This window comes from Pipistrellus hanaki (genome assembly GCF_964339955.1).
Source record: "Pipistrellus hanaki genome assembly, chromosome: X".
NCBI lineage: Eukaryota > Metazoa > Chordata > Mammalia > Chiroptera > Vespertilionidae > Pipistrellus > Pipistrellus hanaki.
This window is the reverse complement of record NC_140524.1, coordinates 78974131-78997353: the sequence shown is the minus strand read 5'-3', so window position 1 is coordinate 78997353 and position 23223 is coordinate 78974131. Positions and strand designations below refer to the sequence as shown.

At 38.6% G+C, this 23223-nt stretch overlaps 1 protein-coding gene across 1 annotated transcript in view; it reads right to left on the bottom strand.

Annotated features, from left to right (window-relative positions):
• APOOL (apolipoprotein O like) overlaps positions 1-22821 on the bottom strand; it is a 78631-nt gene extending 55810 nt beyond the window's left edge. The window contains exon 1 of the mRNA XM_084869750.1: positions 22718-22821. Within this exon, the coding sequence (XP_084725876.1) occupies positions 22718-22735 (18 nt within the window). The 5' untranslated portion in view covers positions 22736-22821. The remainder of the gene's footprint in view (positions 1-22717) is intronic.
• Positions 22822-23223: the final 402 nt, after the last annotated feature.

The window sequence follows — 23223 nt, the reverse complement described above, 5'->3', positions numbered from 1 at the left end:
TAGCTATTGTAGAATGTGCTGCTATGAACATAGGGGTGCATATATCCTTTCTGATTGGTATTTCTAGTTTCTTGGGATATATTCCTAGGAGTGGGGTTACTGGGTCAAATGGGAGTTCCATTTTCAGTTTTTTGAGGAAACTCCACACTGTTCTCCACAGTGGCTGCACCAGTCTGCATTCCCACCAGCAGTGCACGAGGGTTCCTTTTTCTCCGCAACCTCGCCAACACTTGTGAGGGTGACTTTTTTTGCAGAGGTGCGCACAGCAATTATTGTTTACTGTGCTGGGGCATGGGACGTGGGGACTTGGAAACGTGGAAAGGCAGAGAAGGCTGACAGCAGCTATGGCTGTTTGCCACGCCCCAGTCTAGTGACACCCTAAGACCCCGCCCCACACATTCTATAAACCCTCCCAGGCTCCACACAGCAGCTTTTGCATATAAATGGCCTGCCCTATGGCAGCTTAAGGAAATAAACTGCAGCTCCAGTCAGACTGCTCCAAAGCCATTGAAACCCAAGCAAAGAGGAGAAAACTGTAGTTCTTGCTGTAGCTCCTGCTGGGTGGCCTCAGACAGTAGATGACCGGCACCCCAATGGAGATCCAGAAACTAGTGTATCTAGTGGTCAGTGTGAGACGACACCAGATTTCAACTACTCTCATAAGGGACACACTGAAGAGGAAGACTAAATGAGCACCAAAGCCCTACTGGAACAAGTCCTGCCACATAAACCTGTTTCCAGCATAGCAATTCTTCCATTATAGACACAGTGGGTCCTCACAGCTAATTGGCCTGGAGGCCAATTCCTCCCAGTAACACCAACAACAATCAAGACTTAACTACAACAAGGCTGAACACACAATCCACAAAGAGGTGCACCAAGAGTGTCCACATCAGGTAACTGGGAGGCTGACCCATTGAACCATCTAGGACGAGCACACGACTCAGGGAAGCAACAAAAATGAGGAGACAAGGAAACAGACCACAAACGAAAGAAATAGAGGAGAACAAATGACTGGACACAGAGTTCAAAACCACGGCTATAAGGTTTTCCAAGAATTTCCTAAAAAGGCCGATAAATTTAAGGAGACCCTCGAGGATATGAAAAAGGACCAACTAAAAATTAAACATACAATGACTGAAATAAAAAATATCATACAGAGACCCAACAGCAGACTAGAGGAACACAAAAATCAAGTCAAAGGTTTGGAATACAAAGAGTCAAAGGACACTCCTCCAGAGAAGCAAGAAGACAAGAGAATCCAGAAAGTTGAAGATAATGTAAGAAGCCTCTGGGACAACTTCAAGCGTACCAACATCAGAGTTATGGGGGTGACATAAGAAGAGAGAGAGCAAGACACTGAAAACCTATTTGAAGAAATAATGACCAAAAACGTCCCCCACCTGGTGAAAGAAATAGACTTACAAGTCCAGGAAGTGCACAGAACCACAAACAAAAGGAATCCAAAGAGTACCACACCAAGACACATCATAATTAAAATGCCAAGGGCAAAAGACAGAGAATCTTATAAGCAAAAAAGGATCCAAGACTTAAATATAAGACTTGAAAGTATAAATTACATAGAGGAAAACATAGGTCCTAAACTTGTGGACCTTGATCTTAAAGAGGATTTTATAAATTGACCCCGAAGGCAAGGGAAGTAAAGGCAAGAGAAAAACAGTTAGTTACCTACAAGGGAGCACCCATATAATTATTGGCTGATTTCTCAACAGAAACTATGCAGGCCAGAAGGGAGTGGCAAGAAATATTCAAAGTGATGAATAGCAAGAACCTGCAACCAAGATTACTCTACCCAGCAAAGATATCATTCAGAAGTGAAGGTCAGATAAAGAGCTTCACAGATAAGAAAAAGCTAAAGGAGTTCATCACCACCAAACCAGTATATATGAAATGCTAAAAGGTATTCTTTAAGAGGAAAAAGAAGAAAAAAGTAAAGATAAAAATTATGAACAACAAATACATATCTATCAACAAGTGAATCTAAAAGTCAAGTGAATTAAAAATCTGAGGAACAGAATAAACTGGTGAATATAATAGAATCAGGTGCATAGAAAGGGAGGGGATTGATAATTCTCAGGGGGAAAGGGATGCCTGTGTGTGGGGTACGGGAAGAAACTGGACAAAAATCATACACCTATGGATGAAAACAGTGGGGGGGGGGGAAGGGGGAGGTAAGGGCAGATGGTGGGGTAGGGACCAGGTGGAGGGGGAGCTATGGGGGGGGGGAGGGAGGAGAAACAATTGTAATAATCTGAACAATAAAGATTTATTAAATTAAAAAAATAAAAAATAAATGGTGCTAGGGAAATTGGAAATCCATATGCAGAAGAATGAAAGTAGATTACAATTTTTCCCTATGTATAAAAATTAAGTAAAAAAGGATCCAAGACTTAAATATAAGACTTGAAAGTATAAATTACATAGAGGAAAACATAGGTCCTAAACTTGTGGACCTTGATCTTAAAGAGGATTTTATAAATTGACCCCGAAGGCAAGGGAAGTAAAGGCAAAAATAAATGAATGGTAGTATATCAAACTAAAAAAGTCTGCACAGCAAAAGAAACCAACAAAACAAAAAGGCAAGTGACTAAATGGGAGAAGGTATTTGCAAACTATAGCTTTGACTATGGGTTAATATCCAAAATATATAAAGAACTCATACAACTGAGCACCAAACAAACAAACAATCCAATTTAAAAATGGGCAGGGGATCTGAAGAGACACCTTTCCCAAGAAGACATACAAATGGCTAACAGATACATGAAAATAGGCTCAACTTCACTAGGTATTAGGGAAATGCAAATCAAAACTACAATGATATACCACCTCACACCTCTTAGAGCGGCCATTATCAACAAGACCAGTAATATCAAGTGTGGAGAGATTGTGGAGAAAAAGGAAGCCTCATTCACTGCTGGTGGGAATATAAACTGGTACAGTCACTATGAAAAACAATATATAGTTTCCTTAACAAATTAAGAAAAGAGATACCATATGCCCCAACAATTTCTCTTGTGGGTATCTACCTGAAAAATTTAAAATATATATTCATAAAAGTATCCTATATAATAAGAGGCTAATATGCAAATCGACCAAACAGCAGAACAACTAGTCACTATGACATGAACTGACCACCAGGGGGCAGAGGCTCAATACATGAGCTGCCTCCTGGTGCTCATTGTGCTCCCACACGGAGAGAGCTGCTCAGCCAGAAACCAGGCTCATGTCTGGCGAGTGCAGTAGTGGTGGTGGGAGCCTCTCCCACCTCCGCAAGGATGTCCAACTGCCAGCTTAGGCCCAGAAGCAGGCTTAAACCATCAGTTGGACATCCCCTGAGGGCTCCCGGATTTCGAGAGGGCACAGGCCAGGCTGAGGGAACCCCCTCCAAGGGCACAAATTTTGTGCACCAGGCCTCCAGTGTACGTGTGTGTGTGTGTGTGTGTGTGTGTGTGTGTGTAATATATAGTAGCTGCAGAATTATTCACAGTGGCCAATACACCTTGACTTTTACTGATGAGGCAGAGTGGCATAATGGTAAAAACATGAGTTTAGAAGTTGTGAAGACCTGGTTTTCATTTGCAGTTGTGAAATATAGTGTCTAAATCTGGGTGATTTACTTAATCTCTTAGAGTTATACTGCTCAATATGATAAATACTAGGTACACGTGGTTATTTAAATTCAAACTAATGAAAATGAATAAAGTTTTAAAACTTAGTTCTTTAGTCAGTCACACTAGTCCCATTTCAAGTGCTCTATAGCATACTGCAGAATATAGATATACAATAATAAAACTACTAAATAAATTTCTAATGGACAGTACTATCCTAGAATCTCAAGTAAGATATCCGAAAAAAGGGGAAATGCCTTCCTTTTTATTATTATCATGGAGGTTAAATATGTGAAAACTAGAGGCTTGGTGCATGAAATTCATACATGGAGGGGGATATACCTCAGACTGGCGTGCACCCTCTCCAATCTGGGATCTCTCTCACAATCTGGGACCACTGACTCCTAAACACTCGCCTGCCTGTATGCCTGATTGCTCCTAAACACTTCTGCCTGCCAGCCTGATCACCCCCAGCTGCCCTCCCCTGCCAGTCTGATCACCACCAACTGCCCTCCCCTGCTGGCCTGATTGCCCTCAATGCCCTCCCCTGCTGACCTAATTGCTCACAACTACCCTCCCCTGAAGCAACCCATCTTCTTCCCCGGTTCCCCAGGTCTCGCTTCCTCCACGAGAGGCAGCGAAGACACCAGGACCGGCCTCCTCTGAGCCATGTGGAGCCGCCAAGCCTTGCCTCTGCTGTGCATGTGGACATCTTGTGGTGGCCAACTTGTGGTGGCAATCTTTGTGGTGGTCATCTTGTGTTAGCTATATTGTTATGATGTCACACAAGAGGGTGTGAGGACACTACCTAGGCTTTTATTAGTATAGATAGCTTCCATTCCTTTTGATTGCTGGATGAAGTTGTTAAGTCGCTGTTTACTCTCCATTTTTATTCAAACATGTATTTCATGTTAATCAGGCTATAGTGAGAATTATAAAAACAGTAAAATATATACTCAGTGTCTCTTAAAAGAAGGCCAAGATTTTGATGGCAAGAAAGAAAGCACTTTGGCTCATTCAGGCCTTTTCAAAACACCAGTTACTACTTATGAAGAAGGCATCACTATCCAAACTGAGGCATCTGATTGTACATCACACTAAAAATTTTATAATAGGGATTGGTTAACTACAGCCATGGGTTAAAACTAGCTTGGACTCTGAACTAAAACTTTTGAAAAATATTTACTTGCTTGTGAGAACAAAAATAAACATGTAAAAAGGAATATGTGATGTTTTGTGTTCTGAAAAGCCTAATATCAATATATTTATACTATCTGGCCTCTAAGAGAAAAAAAAAATTGCCAATCCCTAAAATCGAATCAGATATTTTAAAAGTATCAGATTGGGGGTATTAAAAAAAACTCACAGCAAGATGGAGGCTGGCAGGACGGCAGTGAGGGAAAGGATGTGAGGGAGTGAAAGGGGCATGTGTGGTTGTATGTGGTGTATGTGTATGTGAGTGAGGAAGAGTTAGATCTTGCAGGAGTATCAGGGCTGACAAACCAGGCTCTCCTGAATGTGAAGCCTCTGCCACTGCTGTGGGCACTGCCCAGGCTGCAGGGCTTTGGCAAGGATCCCACACCATCTGGAAGGGGAGAACAGCCTTCACTAGGAAACTGGTCTCACCATCATCTAGACTGGCCTTGGACCCTGCAGCCACTCTAGCCAAAGTAAGCTGCCTCACCCGCAGAGCTACAGACCCCAGTAGGTCCACCTCCAAGGGCGCAAGATTCTCTCAGAAGAAACTATGGCTTTCCCCACCCCAGCTGCCGGCTTTTGGACACAGCGGTCGCACTGCTCCAGCATGCAGGCACCACAAGCCCACCATAACAGTAGGCAGCTTCTGGGACCCTCTGTGAGCCACCACCTCTGGATGAATGCCTCTCCAACCCAGGGCATATGGCTCCCTCAGTAGAAAGTGACACATCCCCCTCCCTGGCTGCCAGCATCTGGACACCGCAGTTGCACCACTCCAATGGCGGACTCCACAAGCCCACCGCACCAACAGAAGGCTCCTGGGCCCTTCTGTGAGCTGCCACTGGGTGCAAACCTCTCCAACCAAGGGCCTACGGCTCCTTCAGCAGAATCTGTGACTTCCCCCTCCTGGGCTGCCAGCTTCTGGACACCTCAGTGAATTACTGACAGCTTGTCTCCCTAGATAAGGTAACACTGTTTAAGCCACAGACTCCAAGATTCCTTCACCCCCAGCCACTAGCTCTTGGATCTCCTAGTGATTCGCAGAGTGAAAACATCACCCTGGCCAGAATCTACCTGCCTCATCCACAGACTACGAGACAGCTGTACCCACACTGTCATGGGCTCCAGAACCCTTACAGTGATTTTCAGAGTGATGCTACCCCCGGAACAGCCACACAGCACTGGCCAGAGTCACACGACCTGAGCCTCAGGCTCTGAGACCCCTTCCTCCTAGGGCGTGGACTCTGGAATCTCACAACGAATGCACACCAGTGAGAACTCAAGCAACCCTTTCCATAAGAGCCAAAGCCACAAGCACATCCATAATAGCTTGCATGATGAGGCAGGGGTGAGTCAAATCATCAGACAACCAATGATAAGACTTTTTCCATGAGTGAGAAACTAACATTCAAGACCCAACTATATCAAGAGAACCCAAATAGCTCAAGCAGGAAGATCCACTAGAACACCAAGCTCAGGAGATCTTAAAGACTGCAGCACTATGTCCCAAAAATCACCAACTACATAGCACCCCCCAAAAAAGAACCAGGGTAATAAAGCAGTTGGATCTAAGACATAAAAAAATTAAAACAATAGAGCAAACATTGAAAGACCAAGCAACAATCCCCAAAGGAAAGAAAAAAGGAATCACTAGAAAAAGGAATTAAATGAAATGGAGGCAAGTAATTTATCAGAGAAAAAATTCAGAGTAATGGTTATAAGGATGCTCAAATGTCTGGATGATAAAACACACAACTCCACGAGAATAAGAATGAGCTGAATGAGAATTTCACCTACATCAAAATGAATCAGGAGAAAATAAAGAATGTCTTGGGTGCAATAAAGAATACAATGGAAGACTTCAATAATAGACTAGAAAAAGCTGAGGACAGCATCAGCAAGAAAAAACACAAGGTAGAAAAACAAACCCAAGCAGAGCAGCAACTGGAAAAAATAACTTAAAAAGCAGGAGGGGAGCCTAGGGTAATATTAAGACAATAAGAACTGAAACAACATCTGTATTATATAGTGCCAGAAGGGGAGAAAGCTGAGCAAAGAATACAAAACCTGTTTGAAGAAAACTCCCATGATTTGGGGAAGAAAAAAGTCACACAAGTCCCAAATAAGATGAACCCAAAAAGACTGCCACCAATATACATCATAATTAAATTGACAAACATTAATGACAAAGGAATTCTTAAAGACTGCCAGAGACAGAAAGTTACTATAAGGATCTCCCACTAGAAGACTATCAGTTAATTTTTCAATAGAAACAGGCCAGGAATAAAATATACAAAGTAATACAAAGCAAGGGACTGAATCCAAGAATACTATACCCAACAAGGCTATCATTCAAAATTGAAGGGAAAATCAGGAGTTTCAAAGACAAAAAAAGATTAAGAGATTTTATAGCCACCAATCAAGCAAAGGAAGAAATGATAAATGGACTGCTATAAAAAGAAGAAATAGAAAGGGAAAAATGGCTACAAACAAGTACCTATACATAACCTCAAATGTAAATGGACTAAATGCTCTAATCAAAAGACATAGGGTAGATGAATGGATAAGAAATCATGACCTATATATTTGCTCACACAGACTGATGGTGAAGGAACAAAAAAATTATTTTCAGGCAAACGCAAATGAAAAAAAAGATGGGGTAGCAATACTTATATCTGACAAAATAGACCCTAAAGTGAAAGTCATAACAATACCAGATATCAATATTTATTACAAAGCCATTGTTCTCAAAACTGTGTATAAACCAATGGAACAGAACAGAGAACCCAGAAATTGACTCAAGTCATTATGCTCAATTAATATTTGACAAAGGAAGCAAAAGCATACAATGGAGTCAAGACAGTCTCTTCAATAAATGGTGTTGGAAAAATCGGACAGATACATGCAAAAAAATAAAATAAACCTAGACCACCAACTCAAACCATTCACAAAAATAAACTCAAAATGGATAAAGCGCTAAAATGTAAGACAGGAAACCATAAAAATCTTAGAAGATTCCATAGGTAGCAAAATATCAGACATATGTCATAGCAATATCTTTACCAATACAGCTCCTAGGACAATGGAAGCTAAGGAGAAAATAAACAAATGGGACTACATTAAAATTAAAGCTTCTACACAGAAAAAGAAGCCATAAACAAACAACAAGAGAGCCCACTGCATGGGAGAACATATTTGCCAATGTTATATCCTATAAGGATTTAATTTTCAAAATTTATAGGGAACTCGTACAACTTAACAAAATGAAGATAAACAATCCAATCAAAAAATGAACAAAGGTCCTAAATAGACCCCTTTCGAAAGAGGACCTACAGAAGGCTAAGAGACAGATGAAAACATGCTCAAAGACACTAATCATCTGAGAGATTCAAATCAAAACAACAATGAGGTATCATCTCACACCTGTCAAAATGGCTATCATCACCAAATCAACAAATGGCACCCTCCTACACTGCTGGTGGGAATGCAGATTGGTGTAGCCACTGTAGAAAACAGTATGGAGTTTCCTCAAAAAATTAAAAATGGAACTTTCATTTCCCCCAGTAATTCCACTTCTAAGAATACTGTATATTCCAAGAAACCAGAAATACCAATCAGAAAGAATATATGCACCCTTATTAACAATTTATAATATTTAAGATTTGGCAACAGCCTGAGTGCCCATCAGCAGATGAGTGGATTAAAAACCTGTGGTACATCTATACAATGGAATACTACTGAGTTGTTAAAAAGAAAGAATCCACCTTTTACAACAGCATGGATGGATCTGGAGAGCTTTATGCTAAGCAAAATAAGCCAGTCAGAGAAAGATGAATATCACATTATCTCACTCATATGTGGAATCTAATGAACAATATAAACTGATAAACAAAAATAGACCAAGAGACACAGAAGCATACAATATACTGTCAGACCTCCTAGGGAAGGCAGGGGAGGTGGAGGGAGGTAGAAGAGATCAACCAATGAATCATATGCGTATATGCATAACCCATGAACACTGAAACTAGGGTGGTGAAGGCCTGGGGTGGGGTGTGGGGGCAGGGTGGGAGAAATTCAATGGGAGAAATGAGGACATATGTAATACTTTAAAGAACAAAGATTTTTTTGAAAAATAGTAGCCTCACACACACACACACACACACACACACACACACACACACACAAAGTGAAAAAACAGCATTATAGACCACAAAATGGACACTTCTTCATAGTATGAGAGGTAAACAATAAACAAACCATTAACTTTCCAGCTTCACTTGGGAATATAACATATGAGTTTTTCCTTCTTTACTAACAAAATTGAAATGTAAAGTTCTTGTCTATAAGAATTTTTAACTCTTTTGTAATTATGAGAATATATTTATTGTATACTAATCTAAAATAAGTTCTAATAATTAGTTTTGCTTTAGCAATGTAACATCATGTAGCAAAATTATTTTATTAAATCAAGTGTCCTGTGTTAAGAACAAACTTATAATTTTATAAGATAAGCCCTACATATAAAAGGAAAGGAAAACAAACCATGTGGAGGCAATGATCACATCGACAGGAATGATTCAAAGTGGATTTACAAACTACTTGACTATCCATCCCTATAGCTATAGCCAAAGGATAAAGAGAATAGTAAAAACAACAATGAAATCTTAAAACTTTTTAATAATCATGTGGCAGTGTAGGTATTTTACTATTAAAATGCTGCATGTATATTATAGAATAAGATTCTGGTATTTAGTCAACCTTATCAGTTGATTATATTTATCATGATAAAAAATGTATAAAACACAGAGAAAATCGTTAGATGGCACCATGGGAATTCAATAAGAAAATTCAAGAATTTGGAAAGTCTACAGGGCAAATGACATGAACTGATTTCTTTGATAAATAAAGAGTGATGGAGAGAGAGACTTAAGAGACTTAAAATCAATAAACTGCAATGTATGGATACTATTTGGATCCAGAATTTTTAAAGTGAACTTTAAAAAATTATAACACATCAGTGATATTTTAACATTGACTAGATACATGATATTAAGGACTTATTGATAACTTATATGTAATAATATTTTCTCAGGAGTTCCAGTTTTTTAAAAGACATAAACTAATATTTTTACAAATTAAACATACCTGGGATTTGTTTCAAAATAATACAGACATGGGCTACAGGTGAAACAAGATAGGATTAAACTTGATAATTATTGAAGCTGGGTGATATGCATATATTATATAACTAGAGGCCCGGTGCACAAATTTGTGCACAGGTGGGACACCTCGACCTGGCTGATTTGGGGGCTGGCCTACCAGGGGGAGGGACTATGGAAGGTTGGCCCCAGAAACAAGCTAACCAACTGCTGATTCCATAAGGAATCAGACTCCCTCCTCCCTCCTGTCTGGGTCCGAAGTGTGGGTAAACCAGATTCAGGGCTGTCATGGCCCCAGCAGCAAGCTAACCAATGGTCAATTCCCTGAGGAATCAGGCTTCTCCCTCCCGTCTGGGTCTGAGGTGCAGGTGAACCAGATTTGCAGCTGTCAGGGCCCCAGCAGCAAGGTCTGGGTCAGTGCACATCATAGCTATTGGTCGGTCGTCTGGTCGTTCCAGTCTTTTGGTCTAAAGGTAGCTTAGGTTTTTATATAGGGAGATTATATTTTACATATTACATAATATTGTGCTATATTAATACTGTTTCTCCGAAAATAAGACATCCTCCGAAAATAAGACCTGCTTACAGGTTTCCTTCTGAGTGAAATATAACGGTCCACTGATTCTGAAGGAAATGAAGTCACAAGAAATTCACCAGGAAATTCAGGAATTGGATTGTTATGATGTTCCAGAAGATGATGACATGATTGTCATTGAATAAATGAGTAAATTCTTGATACTATAGTATTCACAGTTTGTCTGGTTTGTGTTGACAACTACCGTACTACCGTACCGTATACAGGTAATAAATTTTCTTTATTTTCATTGAACAATAAATGTGTACCATATTCTTCTTCATGGAAAAATAAGACATCCCCTGAAAATAAGACCTAGCACATCTTTGGGAGCAAAAATTAGTATAAGACACTGTCTTATTTTCGGGGAAACAGGGTATATATGACATTGTTCTTTGTACTTTTATGTTTGAAATTTTCCATAATAAAAATCTTAAAAAGATTCCTGCTAAACTTAGGATATATTGCATTATAATCTTTTAACAGTATTTTTCCATTGATATGAGGATAGTTTACTCAGAGTACTGACAAAAGGCAAGAATGGAAGAAAGCACTCTAGCATTACCAAGCAATATTCTACTGCTACTCTACTCTGAAGTACAAAAGTGAAATATTTTATTGTTTATGTCTCTTGTTTTCTCCTTGCTGTCTATTGTTTCATTCAATAACAGTCAGGTTCCTACTGTACAATTATATTAGGTGCTGGGTTACAAAAGATTAAGATATGATCCATGTGCTCAAAGAATCACATTCTAGGAGAGGAGACAGATATGTAATACAAAAATTGCCTACAATGATGAGATCAGAGTGGGAGAATCTGATCAGGGGCAGGCTGGCAGCGGAGAGAGCCGAAAGGTTGGCCAACCAGCCCCACCCCCTGATTGTGCGGTTCATTGACCACAGTGAGTATCATAGCGACCATTCATTATGATCATTATGGCCCTTATGTCACTGGCTTTTTATAAATATAGATAGCTATGTAACAAGTAACCCATGCAAATAATCAGACCTTCAAAATGAAATTTGTAAATAAATTCAATTGTGCTTACAATATTGGAAGTGTAAATTGCTTTCAAATACTTGCCTCAACAGCCTTGTATTTCCAGCACCTAATGAGCTGTGACAAATTGAGATTAGTCATCAAAATTCAGGACAGCCATTAGCAGCTTAACAGAACTTTGCATGCATCAGTGTCCTTTTATCTGTTCATTGTGAAAACCTGAGAGGAAATAGTGATATAGTGGAAAAAACAACAGATTGTAAATTGGAAAAGCAGAGTTCTAGTCTGGACTCTGCTCATATCTCATTATGTTAAACTAGAGGCCCGGTGTACGAAATTCATGCATGGGGTGGTGGGGTGTCCCTCAGCCCAGCCTGCACCCTCTCCAATCTAGGATCCCTCACAATCTAGGACTGCTGGCTCCCAACTGCTCGCCTGCCTGCCTTCCTGATTTTCCCTAACCGCTTCTGCCTGCCAGCCTGATGACTCCCTAACCACTCCCATGCCAGCCTGATTGATTCCTAACTGCTCCCCTGCCAGCCTGTTTGCCCCCAACTTCCTTCCTCTGCCAGCCTGGCAACCCCTAACTGCCCTCCCCTAAGGGTTGATCACCTCCAACTGTCCTCCCTTGCAGGCCTGGTTCCTCTCAACTGCCCTCCCCTGCTGGCCATCTTGTGGTGGCCATCTTGTGTCCACATAGGGGCAGGATCTTTGGCCACATGGGGGCAGCCATCTTGTGTGTTGAAGTGGTCAATATGCATATTACTCTTTTATTAGATAGGATAGAGGCCTGGTGTATAGATGGGGGCCAGCTGGTTTGCCCTAAAGGGTGTCCCAGATCAGGGTGGGGGTTCCCTTGGGGCGTGGGGCAGCCTGGACAAGGGTTCTATGGTGGTTTGCAGGCCGGCCACACCCCCCAGAGACCCAAGCAGAGACCCTGGATCTGGAATTTATTTACCTTCTACAATTGAAACTTTGTAGCCTGGAGTGGAACCACGCCTTCTGCTCACTCTGTGGTGGCAGCCATTTCTGTTGGGGTTTGTGTATCTTCTATAATTGAAACTTTTAGCCTTAAGTGGAGGTCTGGGCTGGTCAGGGTGTGTGGAAAGCTTGGCTTCCTCCATCGCCAGGGAAACCCAAGCTTCCCTCCTGCTTTCTCCGTGGCCACAGCCATTTTGGTTAGGAGTTAATTTGCATATTCTCCCCTGGTTGGCTTGTGGGCATGGCTTGTAGGTGTAGCAGAGGTATGGTCAATTTGCATATTACCTTTTTATTAGATAGGATATGCATTGCCCATGGACATGGGTAATTGGGTGGTGAAGACTTGGGGCAGGTAGGTTGGGGCTGGAAAGTGAGGGGGTAAAGGGAGCGTAAATGGGAGACATCTATAATACTATCAACTATATATACACACATATACATACACATATATACACACACACATATACATACATATATTTATATATATATATATATATATATATATATATATATATATATATTAAAATTAAAAAATTCTATAAAGACCTTTCTTCTTTTCCAACATAATCTTTTTAACTCTGTAAATGCCCTTTAGGCATTGCTGTGAGTTGCATTTTACAAACTGTGATGTTGAATTTTTATTTCCCCTGAGACTTCTTTGACCAATGAATTATTTAGAAGTGTGTTGTTTTGAGTGTTTGGAGATGTTCCATGATCTTTACTTTATTGATTTCTATCTTAATTAAATTTTGGTCAGAGAGCATACTTTGTATGATTCTAATACTTTTAAATTTGTCAAGCTTTTGTTTTATGACCCAAGATATTGTTTATTTGGGTGGATGTTCCATGTGCACTTCAAAACTGCTTTTGCTAAGTGAAATGTTTTGTAAATTTGGTTGATTGTATTGTTCAGTTCCTCTGTAGCATTAATTTTTTTCTTTTTTAAATAAGTTAAAATATGATTTAATTATTTTTAAAAATATAAATAAAAAACAAAGACTGAGGGCAAAGAAAGAAAGCCTGAGCTCTCTTGCTAGAAATAGCATTTTACTTTGCTTGTGCATAAATAAAATTCTTGGCCAAAGTAATGTGATTATTTCTGGTATACTGTATCAAATAAATACTTTTAATTTAATACTTTCTATTTAATTTATGCATTTTTCAGCTAGAATGGTCAATAATACCCTGATAAAGGTATCCATTAGGTTAAATATTCTTTTAAATGACAATAGTTTAAATATATATTTTATAGGCCTCATTTGCAGATATCAAAAGATCCAGAAATGGAGCGGAATTGGAAACATATGAAAAGTAGTTTCCCTTTCAGTGTGGAATTGGTTTCTGAAGCTCTGTTCACAAGAACAATCTCCTCACCACACAGAGGTTTATGACTCTGGATCATTAGACTTGAAGGGGAAGAGAGGGAAATTATATGCCATCCTTGGTAAAGGGAAAAAGTAGCATAACCATTTCCAATTGCTTTCAGTTTTTCCACTTTCTTTTCCTCACCTCTTTTTCCCCCACTACTTCATTTTTCCCCCAGCACCATTTGTTCCAATTAATTGTTTTTCATTTATTAAATTTTGTTTTTCAATGTCAGAAATATAGTCAATAATATTTTAATAACTATGTATGGTGCCTCTTGTTTTTCAATCCTTATTTTACCTTTAAATTCTACTTTGTCTTCCTTCTACTTTTCTTTTCTTAGGTAGATATGAAAGGCTAAAGTTTGCCTTAACAGCAGGGAAGGTACTGTGACTGACTATATCAGTACTGTTCTTTCTTGGTGATTTTTTTTGTCCACAGACCTAATGTACAAATACTCCTAGGAAAACAAACACAGGGGCATAAATATACATCTAATAACATTTAGCCTCTTCTTAAATACCAGGTAAGAGATAGGAGGGACACAAATTGACTTAAATTTATAAGCACTGCTCCTAAATAAACTAATGACTTTTGAATCTAACTTAAAATGGTAAGAGAGACTGGTTTCAAATATGAAACTGTGTTTCAGGCATATCACTTTCTTTGTACTAGAGTTTCAGTTTTAGAAAGCAAAGGGACCTTAAATGCCTTTTAACCATTCCTGGTACTAGAATCCCTTCTATAACACATTACCAAGTGACCCTGCAGTCTATGTATGATCCCCTTCAGCAATGGGAAACACCACTAATAGACAATTCCATATTTTTTACAACAATATGCAAAACTTCTTCCATAAACTGAACTGAAACACATGTCTATATAATTTTTACTGGCCCCGATTCTCCTTTTTTGGGTCATATATCACAGGTCCAGCCAGTCTTGCCCATAAAAATATTTTAATTCTTCTTTACTGACTTCTTAAATGCACCCCTGTATCACCTATATATAATAAAGTTTCTGAAAATGACAAATACCACTAAGTCTATATTTGCTTTAACAGAAATACTACTGTATTTTCCCAACTAAAAGTGAAACAATAAAAGGTGCTAACAATTTCGTTTTGTAGTTATAGCTTAAGAGCTATTTATTGACAGCAACATCAAAGTCTTACAAAGGTGCCCACTTTTAGAGTAATCACCAGTGAGCTACTAAGAGAAGATCTGTATATCATAGTGCTTATTTTCTTCAGAAAATAATGAGTGAGTGAATCAACTCCAAGAGAATAAGCTATCATTAGATGTACTGAGAAAAGTAGAGCCTACCAACTACGGCACTATTTATTATGCTGGTACATGAAAAGCAGATACTTAGCTGAAATAGGAAATTTAAAAACTTTGACTATTCTGTCTCACAAAATAATAGTGATACTACAGAAATGTATGTATATAATTTGGGCCTTCCATGTCAGCATTTCAAACAGTCTATTTCAAAGGATTTAAGTGCTAAAATAAAAAATAAAGAACCCGTGGAAAAGCTACAGGAATAGAAAGCCTTTAGTATCTCAATCTTCAAAATTTTAGGACTCTATTCTGCCTTATGCATTCTTATCGGTTAGACTTTCATAGACTATCAATGAAAATAGCACTCTCATTCACACTCACTAGAATTTTACTTCTTTCAATGTGGGTTATTCTTAAACTTTTCTTAAGTCATGAAAACTATTTTATAGTCCACAGGATTTTTTTTTTGAGTGAACAATCTCTATAATAACTTCTACATTGAAATTTCTAGCTTTCTGTGTTTGAACAAGGAAGAAAGGAGATTAATTTTATACATAATGAATATGGCAATCAAACATTACATTTAATACTTTTAAAGATTACTTATGTCATTAAATCATTGAGGGTCTGACAGAAATAAAAATAAGTCTAAGAAGGAAAAAGCCTAAACATAATATTAATAATAAAAACTGATAATGTAACACATGTACACTGTTGTGAGAAACAGGCTATCAGTCCATTGGCATGAAGGAAGTGAGACTTAAATGGAATCTGAAAGTCAGAAGAAATATGACATTATACTAGGTGCTGGGAATATAAAGATTCTTTTAAATATTAAGAATAACAACAGCAACTAGAAATTATTGGACTTTTGCTATATATCCTGGGCATAGGGCGGTGCACATCATGTTACCTTCTTAATATTTTGTGGTAAAGAACCCTAGGAAATAAGTACTCTTCTTATCCTAATTGTTCAGATAAGAAAAGTGAGGTTTACACAGGTCAAGTGATTTGCCCAAAGTCATACAGGTAGTACATGGCAGAGCAAAGAAACTCTCACATGAGTCCAAGAAGCCTTGCATACAATTGTTCATAACAGCATTATTTATAATAGTAACATGGGTGGTGGAAGTGACTACAAGAAACATTGAGAATGAAAAAATAATGTGGTATATTCATACAACAGAAGAATATTCACAGTAAAAATGAATTAACTAGAGCTACGTGTATAAACCTGAATAAATATCACACAAAAAATGCCAATTGATAAAAACAAGTCACAAAGAAAAAATACAGCATAAGTAAATTTTACACAAAGCTTAAAAGCAGACAAAACAGTCATGTATGAGGTTTAGGAACACATGCATATATAGCAAAAGTCTAAAATCATGCATAACAATGTTAAATACAAAAGTCAGGAGAGTGGCTATAGGACGTGGTTCAAGGAACAAGGAGAATGCAATCAGAGTTAGAAGGATATACAGGAAGTTTCAAATGCATTTGCAATATTCATTAATACCTCTTTGTACATCTGTAATATCTTATATTATATTTTAAAAATCATAAATCATTTCTGGATTTGTTTCAATGGCTTCTGCTGCCTTCAAACTAAAAATCCAATTTATCCTAGCACTCAAAACACTCCAAAATCTTGCTGTTTCTACTCCAATTTTATCTTCTATAAGTAAAGCCCAAATTAACCTTTCTGATTTGGCCAGCCTAATGGCCTTAAGTTCTTGGAATATATCATAATGTTCAATCTGAGCTATTGCTGACAAGCTAACTCTTCATTCTTGGTAATCTAAATACTATCATCAAGGTCTGAGAGGACTTAAACTATTACAGTATATGAGAGGCCTGGTGCACGAAATTCATGCATGGAAGTGGGGTCCCTCAGCCTGGCCTGAGCGCCTTCTCGCAGTCCGGGACCCTTGGTTCCTTACTGCCCGCCTGCTCACTGCTCCTTACTGCTCAGCTCGCTGCTCCTTAGTGCCGCTGCAGAGGTGGGAGAGGTTCCTGCCACCACCGCTGCACTTCCCAGCCAAGAGCCTGGCTTCTGGCTAAACAGCACTCCAGCTGTGGGAACGCATTGATCACCAGGAGGTAGATCCTGTGTTGAGCATCTGCCCCCCTAGTGGTCAATGCACATCATAGTGACCAGTCATTCTGATCTTTCTGCCTTAACAGTCCCTGGGCTTTTATTGTATACATACAGGCCACTTCTTCAATTGCTAAAGATTTATGATCTATATTACGTGTTATAATAGTTAAATATATGCTCTTATAATAGTATCCACTGCATGAGAATATGTACTCTTTACTATTATAAATTCCTTTAGAGCAGAAATAATGTCGTAGAATTTATGTGTATCTGTACTGCACTTGGTGTGTAATCAATGCATTTTTAGTTGTTGAACAGAACTTGAAGCATTTTATAGAGCTAGAATTCTCAGATATTTCAGACCTTACTGTGATAAGGAATTCCTATATACAGTTTACAGATTCAGGGAAATTTAAACACTTTATCTTGAAAAGGTATTACAGATACAATCCTTTAAAAAGTAACTGCATGCCACTATTTGAACACAAAAAAGGTGTAGTGTGAATAAAATGATATAAAATGAAGTATAGATCACAATTAAATATTTATTTTACCAGTATAAGGTAAGGATTTTAGAGTTGGGATTATTTTTGTTTTTAAAAATGAGAAGCCTCAATTGCTCAAAAGAAAAGCAAATAAGAAGCATAAATTAACTCCGAGTCACAGCCGCAATCACAAAGAATACTCTCCTACAGAAACATTATCTAGTTTGTGTAGTTTCTGAGAAATATGCTGCAATTCTCACCTCTATTCCTCTTTATATAAAGTGTCTTTCTTCTCTGGCTGTTTTCTACATTTTTCTTTCAATTTTTCAGCAGTGTGGAAATGATGTGTACAGGGATATGAAATGTGTCTATGTGTACGGTATTTATCCTACTTGAGGTTCTTTCCTTTTCTTAGAGCTCTGACTTGATATGTGTCATTATTTTTAGAAAATTCTCAGTCTTTGTTTCTTCAAGTATTTCTTCTGTCCTACAGAAATATTATCAATAACTATGAATAAAATTTCAAACTTCAAGTCACTAGTAATACTCATTTTAAAAGCAAATTGTTTTCAAATGATTTTTTAAAATAAAGTATATTTAATGTTAACATTACCCTTTTAGTAATATATTTTAAATCTGTATAATAAATTTCCCTCTAAATGTATTTAAATATATGTACTTAAAAAATAAAAATTTAAATCTATTTGTGTACCTGGGCATCAAAGAATGCACTCATTCATTCATTCAACAACCATTCAAGTATCTGTTAATACTATACCTCAAGAGCCTGTGAGACTTGATATACAAATGTGAATAAAACATTGTCCCTATTTTTTAAGGAAACTCACAGTTTAATGTGGGAGAAAAATGTAAAAATAAATGCAATGCATGGTTATAAGCAGTGTAACAGAGGTGTGTCCAGGGGGGAGGAGAGATAAGAGACATATCTTCATTTTCAGGTTTTTCAAAGAGATGGAAAAAATTACCTTCAAAGGACATGAATTATCTGTCTACAGAAGTCCAGGATAATTTAGAATTTAACCATGTACTATTTCCAACTATAATTTTTTTTTTACATTTCTCCACCCAGGATACGTTTTTCTGAAGGCAAAAAGTCTAACAGTTATTCCAGTTTTAACTTAGTCAACAAACACCTCCAAAACAAACACTATGCACTAGACAGTTGCTATCTTAGCCCATGAGGGATATAACTAAGCAAAGACCTTGTTTCTGCCCTTAAGTAATGTATAATCTCTAGTGGGGGAGTCAGATAAAGAGGACTTCTACTTCTGGAAAGATGGAGTAGATATACATTCCTTCCACTAAGTATAATAGAAAGAGACAAAAAGAGCCCTGCTAAAACCACAATAATCCCCAGTGGTCCAATATGCTGGACACATACATAAAAGATGCACTGTCTGAAGAGTGACTAGAGAGAAAAAGCTTGAGCCTTGAGTCCCTGCTTGAATACAAAGCAAACTCCTAAACTCCCCGAATTGTGAAATCAGCTTTAAGTAAAAAACAGGCTAATTGGTAAACAGTAAAACCCTCAGCGGTTTGAGGTGCTTAAGTAAAACTTCTGACCAACCCGGTCAATCATTAAGTAGTGCTGACACAAAGGGCATCCTCTAGGAATCTAGCCTTAAATATAAAAATAGAAAAAGTACCTATGCAGGGATATCGGAGATGAAAGGCAGGGAAATAGAAATCACAAAGTCAGTCCAGAAAAGCCACTAAACAAATAAATGAGCAAACAAGCAACAACAATAAAAAGCACCCTCGAGCCTGAGGGGGTAGAAACCCAAGTTGCTATATTACTTAAAATGTACAGTTTACAACAACAACAAAACCTATAAAACCTGAAAAGAAACAGAAAAAAATAGAGATAGACTCTTTTTCAATTCAAAGGAAGGGAGGGGACTAGAGACTGTCTTAGAGTGAACCCAGATGATGGACATAACACAGAAAATCTTAAAAGCAGCTATTCTAAATATATTGAGAAAACTATACGAAACCATTTTGAAGGACTTAAAAGGAGGTATGGTAACCTCACAAAACAGAGAACAATACTGATAATACAGAAACTACTTTGTAAAATACATCCAAATATCAAAAAGGAATTCTGGAATTGAGAAGTATAATAGCTGATTTAAAAGAAAATATTACTAGAGTGGCTTAACAGTAGATCTGAGAGGGCAAAAGAAAGAATCAGTGAACTTTAAAATAGATCAATAAGATTACTAGTATGTTATCCCAAGAACAGAGAGAAAAACAAATGAACTATCGATATAAATTAACATAGCCTCAGAGAAATATAGGTCAGCATTAAGTGCACAAATATGTATGATGAGAATATCAGAAAGAGATGAGATAAAGAAAAAATGTTCAAGAACTATAAAATAAGAAATACTTCCTTATTTGATGAAAATTATAAATATAAAACATTCAATGAACTTTAAGAGAAGCAAAAAAGATATCTAAACCCAGACACATTGTACTCAAAATGTTCATAAAAAAAGACAAAGGGAGAATCTTGAAAACAGCAAGAGAAAAATGACTCATCACAAAAAAGAAACCCAACAAGATAAACATTTGACTCCTAATCAGAAATAAGTCAGAAGGCATATTCAAAGTGCTGCAAGGGAAAAAAAAAACAAAAAAACCCCACCTCAATAAAGAAATCCTATATGTAGGAAAAGTATCTTTTAAAAAATGAAAGCAAAATAAAGACATACTTAGATCAATATAAGCTGAAATAACTGATTGTTAGTGTACCTACCTTATAAGAAACACTAAAGCAGTGGTTCTCAACCTTTCTAATGCCGTGACCCTTTAATACAGTTCCTCATGTTGTGGTGACCCCCAACCATAAAATTATTTTCACTGCTACTTCCTAACTGTAATTTTGCTACTGTTAATGAATCATAATGTAAATATCTGTGTTTTCTGATGGTCTTAGGCTCTATCGTCTCGACCCACAGGTTGAGAACCGCTAGCAGGGTCGCTTAAGACCATAGGAAGTAGCAATGAAAATAATTCTATGGTTGGGGGTCGCCACTGTCCTAAGGTAACAGTTGCCCAGGGTCTTCTTGGAGCACAATGAGGACTTATGTAAATTAGACCTGAGACCCTGGTAGGGTGGCTCAGTTGGTTAGAGCATTGTTCAGGTACACCAAGGTTTTAGTTAGATCCCCAGACAGGGCACCTACAAGAATCAATCAATAAATGCATAAATAAATGAAACAACAATTCTCTCTCTCTTTCTCTCTCAAATCAATAAATAAATTTAAATTAGACTGGAGAGATTCAGGACACTATCTAGAAAAAAGCATTTTGTACTTAGCATACATGGAGGCAGTACACAATTTCTGTTAAATGAGTGAATGAACTATAAACAGGAACTATCTAGATGAGGATGGGAAATAGCACTTCAGGCCCAGAGAAAGAGAAGGGGGAAAGGCCTGGAGTACAGATGCTAGGAGAGTTCCTGAGGACAGGTGAAGCTAAAGCCAAGGCAGGGTGTTCTGGACATAGGAGTGCGAGCTGACCCCAGAGGGCAGGTAATAAGAGTGCCAATAACAGTTTTTAAATAGGGGAGGGGTATAATCATATTTGCATTTTTTAAAAATATATTTTATTGATTTTTTACAGAGAGGAAGGGAGAGAGATATAGAGAGCTAGAAACGTCGATGAGAGAGAAACATCAGCCAACTGCCCCTTGCACACCCCCCACCGGGGATGTGCTGGCAACCAATGTACGGGCCCTTGCCCGGAATGGAACCTAGGACCTTTCAGTTCGCAGACCAACGCTCTACCACTGAGCCAAACCGGCTTCGGCCATATTTGCATTTTAGTATTAGTACTACTCTGCCAGTGAAAGGAAAAAGTGATTCATGACAGCCAGGCTAGAGACAGTGAGTCCAGTTAAAAAGGTGTTCTAATAACTCATTTAACTATGAGCCAGAATTGCAGAAATGGAGTGAGAATACCCAATCAAGCCAGTTACTAAACCAATTTAAAAACTAACCGAAGAGATTATTCATATTTGTATCTAATAAAAGCAGTTCATTTAACAACAATAACCCACATCAAATATAGGTATTTCTCAACTACCTTGCTGTTATTGAAACCTACTTAGGGAACTGAGGCTAGCAGCCAGCCAAGTCACTTCCTGTACACAGAATTCCAAGTAGAACCTTTTCCCATACAGAACTCAAAAGAAAAAGGCTTGTTACTCAAACTCGGAAGTTAACAACAGTAATACAGAGCTGCGCAGTACAGAGTCTTGAGATGTGTCTATCCCGGTCTATTTCACCCCAAATAACGTTTTAACAAAGTCCTTCAAAGGGTCAGGAGGCCTAATCCTGAGCACCCGGACAAATGCCCAGGGTTCTTTCCTCTTTGTTTCAGATCAAGAGCCAAAAGTCTACCGCTGTTTGTCGCTCAGCGGGGCATTTTCACCCAGCAGTTCCCCACTTTGCATTGTGCCGCTGTATAAACAGTCAAACGCAGGGCATTCAGGAAAGAGTACTCCCAGGCTGAGGAGCCTCTGAAGAGGAGAGGCGGGTGTCTTCAGGTTTCAAACATAAAAAAGATACCCAGACCTTGCCAATTCTCTCACAACCCCACCTCCACCCCGCCTCTTGCTGTGGGCGCCCTTCTGAAGTTACAGGGCTCTCTTCTATAGTTACCAGAATGCTTTCTACCCTTAAAGAAACGAAGCAAGTTTTTTTGTGTGTATGTGTGTGTGTGTGTGTGTGTGTGTGTGTGTGTGTGTGTGTGTGTGTTTTAACTTACCCTTACGGTACAGGGCTCTCTTCTATAGTTACCAGAATGCTTTCTACCCTTAAAGAAACGAAGCAAGTTTTTTTGTGTGTATGTGTGTGTGTGTGTGTGTGTGTGTGTGTGTGTGTGTGTGTGTGTGTGTGTGTGTTTTAACTTACCCTTACGGCCGCCGCCATATCTGTGACCCTGTCACACCCAAGTTTTCTGACGGAGAGCGAAGTCGGACAAAAGGCTTCCACTCAGCAACTCCTCACTACAGCCCCGCCTGGTTACGCCCCTTGTCTGCCTGCTCCCGCCCTTTCTCCGCCCGCCCTCCACTCTCCCCTCCCCTAGAGCTTCTTGGGGAAGCTGCTTCACAATTGGTCCACTGCCTTCAGGAGAAGCCATTTATCCCTATGGGAGACTGTAATACTGATCAATCCATAATCGAGTTAAAAGTTACTTTATTGGTGCAGAACTTTTCATTGATGTCCTTGTAACAGATATATGCGACTTATCTACATAAGAATTTAAAACTAAAACCCGGCTGCCTTAATATATAACTGTCGTCACAAAGAAAATGTTACCCCTGCAATAGATTTTCAAGTTCATACATTCTAAAACTATGTCACTAAGCGCCTACTGTATGCCAGGCACTCGTTCAAAGTACAGAACAAAGTCAGGG